General features: G+C 42.3%; 1 protein-coding gene across 4 annotated transcripts in view; it reads left to right on the forward strand.

Moving 5' to 3' along the window:
- Positions 1-5,677, forward strand: part of ANXA6 (annexin A6) — a 58,583-nt gene extending 52,906 nt beyond the window's left edge. For 2 of the 4 annotated variants that reach the window (XM_070739045.1, XM_070739043.1), the window contains 3 exons: positions 824-882; positions 3,837-3,959; positions 5,293-5,677. In XM_070739045.1, coding sequence (XP_070595146.1) covers positions 824-882; positions 3,837-3,959; positions 5,293-5,352 — 242 coding nt within the window. In that variant the 3' untranslated portion in view covers positions 5,353-5,677. The remainder of the gene's footprint in view (positions 1-823; positions 883-3,836; positions 3,960-5,292) is intronic. The other 2 variants (XM_070739046.1, XM_070739044.1) reach the window with 1 other exon arrangement.
- Positions 5,678-6,000: the final 323 nt, after the last annotated feature.

Consider the following 6,000-nt stretch of genomic DNA (forward strand, 5'->3'; position numbering starts at 1 on the left):
AGATCAGGAAGTGGCTGCCCAATCATCCATCTTATGGCAATTCACAGAATTGAGGGGGGAATTTCTTTGGGTTCTTTGTTCCTGTTGTTAACTGTCGGTTTTTTTTTGTTTCCTAAATTATGAAGCATCACTATGGCGATGAAGAGACACACTTCTAGTTGAAAATCTGCACAAAGAAAGTGTGCATAAAGAATGGAAATTGAGATACAATTCAATTTGTGAAAAGCTTTTTTTTAAAAAAAGAAGAAATATGATTCAGGGGTTATTTTATATTTATTAGGAAGACCTCATTATCATTAACAGGTCTTTTTGAAAGGCTATTGTTAATAATTTCATCAAGGCCTGTATTTCTTGTTTCTCATTTTCCCTGATTTTTCTGGGTTTCAGCCCCTCATTCTTTCTGTACCCTCTCCCTATTTTCAACCACAGCTGTAATCCAGGATAATACCTCATGCAATTGATGAAAGTGTGGACACTGGCTGATGGAAGCCTAATAATAAATATTAAACCAACTCATAATTGTGAGTTCTTAAAGAGTCATGCTGTTTCTTCTGCAACAGAGGTCTTTGGAAATTGCTCTCTACCCCATCTCCCTCCCTGTTTGGAAGTGCAGTTCCATAATTTCACATGGCCATATATTTTTGGTCTCTCTCCGTTCCCGCTTGCATTTGCTGAATGAAAAGCTATACTATAACCAGGTTTATTTAGAACTTTACTGAGTAAGGAGTGACTGAGATAGAATACTTTTCATGCAGACAACTGTTAGTTATTTTCTTGTCAATGCATTCATGTTCTCCTCTTTGTTCTCCCTCTTTCCCTGCAGTGCGGAGTGTTAAGAACAAACAAGCTTTCTTTGCTGACAAGCTATACAAGTCCATGAAGGTAAACAAAAAACAAAAAAACCCCACACCCATTTGTTGTTGTTGTCCCAGGAAGAGATCAGAAATGGCCTATTTACAGGAAGCTGATGCTATAAACAGAGACATTTTAGGAAACTCCAGCTAAGCTTACCTGTAGGTAGGCAGGCAGGCGGATGGACGGATGGACGGACAGATAGATAGACAGAGAGAGAAAGAAAGAAAGAAAGAAAGAAAGAAAGAAAGAAAGAAAGAAAGAAAGAATTCTTTATTGGCCAAGTGTGATTGGACACACAAGGAATTTGTCATTGGCCATATGCTCTCAGTGTACATAAAAGAAAACATACATTTGTCAAGAATCATGAAATACAACACTTAATGATTGTCATAGGGTATAAATAAGCAATCAGAAACCACCAATATTAATATAAATCGTAAGAATACAAGCAACAGGTTACAGTCATACAGTCATGGGTGGGAGGAGATGGGTAATAGGAACAATGAGAAAAACAAGCAGTAATAGTAATGCTGCTTTAGTGAATAGTTTGACAGTGGTGGTGGGATTATTTGTTCAGCAGGGTGATGGTGTATAGTATCATTTTGAGGGTTGGAGTATTTATGTCCAGGATGAGAGGGGTCCATAAATATTTCATGGCCAACTTTTTTACATGTGCAGTATACAGGTCCTAAATGGAAGGCAGGTTAGCAGTACCGTATTTTTCGCTCCATAAGACGCAGTTTTTTTCCTCCCAAAGTAGGAAGAAAAATCAGCCCCGTCTTATGGAGCGAAGATGCAGGCAGGGAGGGTGGGGGGAGGCTGCGAACTCGGAAGCGCCATCCCGCTGGCTGGCTAGCTGCTGCCTGGCCCCCTCCCTCCCGGAGGAGGGTCTCCCTCCGCACCACCAGCGGCGCTCCCCCCGCCAGCCAGCCAGCCAAGCCCTGCGCCCGCCGGAACCGGCTCCTCGCTCTCCCCCCGCCGCCCGCCGCGTTTGCAGGAGGTGGGGAGGGTCGGGCGGCCCGCCAAGGCCAGGAGGGATGCCGCTGGCCCCCCCTTCCCTCTCTCCGCCCGCCGCTGCGCCTCCTTGTTGCTCTCACTCACTCTCGTTCGTTCTTCTCAGCGGTGACGCGCGCACCCCCTGCCCGCCTCACCTTTGCCGAGAGCACTTTCGTACCGGGCTCTCAGCAAGGGGGTTGTAGGAGAAGCGGAGGCCGGCGAAGGTGATATTCAATGTCGGGGGCGCACGGGCGGTTGCGCGCGCTCCCTATCTCCCTGCTAGCCCACTCGGAATATTCAAAATAAGAAAAGCCTTTGCCGGTGAAGGTTTTTCTTATTTTGAATATTCCGAGTGGGCTAGCAGGGAGATAGGGAGCGCGTGCAACCGCCCGTGCGCCCCCGACATTGAATATCACTTTTGCCGCCGGCCCCGCCTCTCCTACAACCCCCTTGCTGAGAGCCCGGTACGAAAGTGCTCTCGGCAAAGGTGAGGCGGGCAGGGCGTGCGCGCGTCACCGCTGAGAAGAACGGAGAGAGAACGAGAGTGAGTGAGAGCAACAGACAGCAAGATAGTGAGAAAGAGAGAGTGAGAGAAAGGGGGGGAGAGAAAGAGAGAGGGGGAGAGAGAGAAAGAGAGGGAGAGGGAGAAAGAGAGTGGGAGAGGGGGGAGAGATAGCAAGAGAGGGAGAGAGAGAAAGAGAGAGGGAAAGGGGGAGAGAACGAGAGAGGGAGAGGGGGGAGAAATAGCAAGAGAGGGAGAGAGAGAAAGAGAGAGGGAAAGGGAGAGGGGGAGAGAAAGAGAGAGGGAGGGAGAGAGAGGAGATAAAGGAAGAGGAGAGAGAGAAAGGAAGAGAAAGAAAGAAAGAGGGATAGAAAGAGAGAGAGAGTGAGAGATGCTCAGTGAGCCTTTCTTTGAAGTTGCCTTTCTTTCTTTTTCTCTCTTGCTCTTTCATTCTTTTTTCTTTCTCTTCCTTTCTTTCTTTCTCTTTCTTTCTCTCCTTCCTTCCCTCCTTCCATTTCTTTCATTCCCCCTCTCTATTTTTATTTCTCTTTCATTTTCTTTCTTTCTCTCTTTCTTGCTTTCTTTCTTGCTCTTTTTCTTTCTCTCTTTTACCTTCCCTTCCTCTATTTCTTCTTTTCTTTCTCCTTCCTACCTTCTTCCCTCCCTCCCTCCCTTCAGTCCTTCCTCTCTTACTCTCCCCTTTCATAAGTTTCCTTGCTTCCTTCCTCTGTTCCTGTTCCTTCCCCCTTTCTTTCTTTCTTTCTTTCTTTCTTTCTTTCTTTCCTTCCTTCCTTTCCTCCCTCCATTTCTTGCTTTCCTTTTCCTTCCTCCCTTCTTTCCTCCCTCACTCCCTTCTTTCACTCCTTCCTCTCTTCCTCTCCCCTTTTTGGCTCAAAATATTTTTTTTCTATTTTCCTCCTCTAAAATCTAGGTGCGTCTTATCAGCAGGTGCGTCTTATAGAGCGAAAAATACGTAATTGTTTTTTCTGCAGTTCTGATTATCCTCTGAAGTCTGTATCTGTCTTGTTGGGTTGCAGAACCAAACCAAACAGTTATAGAGATGCAGAAGACAGATCCAATGATTGTTTATCGTTTAAGAAAACTTTGCTAGAGCTCAGGTGCAGTCATGGTGGAAACATTTCCTACGGAGTCCTACGGGATTGGGTGGCATATAAGTCAAATAAATAAATACATTCTCCTTTGGTCATCTTTAGAATCAGTAGTCTAGCAGGAGCCAGATGCATTGATCCAACATCCACAAAGAAAAGAACTCATATTTGTCAGTGCTGATATATATTTTGCAAAGCAGGATGTGAAGCTTCCATTCAGTTGCCTGGACTTTATAATTGTGGGAGCAAAAGTATCCTGTTGCTAGGTTGTAGTTATTGTTGCCATCTCTTCAAAATATTTTGCAGCAATAATGTGAGTGGAAATCCACTACTTCCTGCCTCTCACCCACCTGGTGCATTTTTAATCTCTCCAGGGTGTTGGCACAGATGACCAAACTCTCATCAGGATTATTGTTTCAAGGAGTGAAACTGATCTGCTCAACATCCGGCGTGAATTTTGGGAGCTGTATGAAAAGTCTCTGCATCACATGATTGAGGTAAAAGAAACTTTCGGGTTTTGCGAACACCACTTTGCCTATTTTAGTGTCATAAGTGCTTTGACCTTTTAGCATTCACCTCACTTTTTGCCTATGACTAATTAGTCTCAGGGCAGCCTGGGTGAGTATTAAATTCAAGAGTACAAAAAGAGACTCTATAAGATGAAAAGAGCAAAACAGATCAATCTGTGGGGTTAAGTTTCATACAGAGAGACCCTGTGTTGATACAAGAACAGGTTCATGCTCTAAAGTGTATATTTGTTTGACTATTGGTACATTTATTAGCCAGTCACAGGTAATCCTCGACTTAACAGTTCATTTAGTAACTGAAGTTACAAAAGGACTGAAAAAAGTGACTTATGACTGATGTTCACACTTATGACCGTTCCAGCATCCCCATAGTCATATGATCCAAATTCAGACACTTGGCAACAGACCACATATTTATAACAGTGTCCCAGGTCATGTGATCACCAATTGCAATCTTCTGACAAGCAAATTCAATGAGGAAGTCAGATTCCCTGAACAACTGTTTGACTAATTTAACAGCTGCAGTGATTCACTTAAGAGCTGCGACAAAAAAAGTCATAAAATGGGGAAATTCACTTAGCAACAGAAATGTTGGGCTCAATTGTGTCATATGTTGAGGACTACCTGTATATGAATCAGTTGCTTTTCCTGCGCTGACGTTATCCGGGACACCCTGTCCTTTCTCCATTGGTATGGAGTTTTTAATCCTAAAATCTAGTTCCTCAATCAGACTTCTTAAGGAATACAGTATACTATTGCAGAGAACATGCTTAGTGTACCTTTCTAAATAGATGCTAAAACAATGTTTTTCAAACCTGGCAACTTTAAGATATGTGGACGTAAATTCCCAGAACTTTCATCCTGGCTGAGGAATTCTGGGAGTTGAAGTCCGCACATCTTAAAATTGCAAAGTTTTAAATCACTATGCTTAAAAGAACCCACTCTAATCTGGTCACCTCAATGTTGCTAATGGCAGTGGGTAATAGCAAGGTGAAAACAGTAATCCTATACATCTGGAGGGCAGGAGGTAGGAGAATGGTGAATTTTAAGAATGTATTGTTTTAATGTAAATTTAACCGCTATGGTTTTTCTTAAAGAATTCTGTTTAATGGTTAAGAGTGATACAATTGAGTTCCCAGCAGAACTATAATTCTTATGGTGCTTTGTACATAACATTTCTTGTTTAACCACTTTAAGATATGCACAATGGGTACTCAGTAAATTCATTTACATTTTTGCATACTTGATAATTTAGAGGGATTTTCTGATTTTTTTTTTTGTGACTTCATTTTCCTTGTTTCAGAAGGATACTTCAGGGGATTACTGCAAAGCACTGCTAGCTGTTTGTGGTGGAGAAGATTAAGCAGTCAGTCAGTGCTGTAGAAGCCCATCTTACCTGAGCTGTTGTTAGTCACTATGTGCAACCCAGAAGATACAGTTGCTTTGAAAACTTCAAGGATATTTTGGATTCACTGAGGTCTCACATTGTGTTAGAGAAAAAATAGCTATGTTATCACAGAAGAGCTTAATATTGCAAATAGCAAAGACCACAAGGATAATCAATTCAATGGTTGTGGGGAGGAGAACTGTCTGATTTTGTCAAAGCTGACCCGTGGCCACCTGTTTAATGAAGCTATACCTTCATAGGTATATTGTGAACCAGAAAATAAAATATATGTTGCCAGGCACGCAGTAGTTCTTGTTTGTTTTGGAACAAGGGAAGCACATGATATAAGAGAGTCTAATTTTCAATAAAGTTTTGGGCATGCAAAGATGTTCGTACTCTTCCAGAAGTTTATAAATATAGTCACAAGTGCTGACAATAACAAATACAAATACTCTCCTTGCTTGTAAAAGCCTGCAACGTACAGAATAGAAGGAATGAGACTTACCTATTTGTTTTTTTATTAAACCCAGATGCAGTTTTTAAACTTGAAAATCACCAGATTCAGTGAATTACCTTACAGCAGTTTACAGCAAAATGAAAAGTATCTATTCTAAGAAATAATAA

The sequence above is a fragment of the Erythrolamprus reginae genome, chromosome 2 (genome assembly GCF_031021105.1).
Source record: "Erythrolamprus reginae isolate rEryReg1 chromosome 2, rEryReg1.hap1, whole genome shotgun sequence".
Taxonomy (NCBI): domain Eukaryota; kingdom Metazoa; phylum Chordata; class Lepidosauria; order Squamata; family Dipsadidae; genus Erythrolamprus; species Erythrolamprus reginae.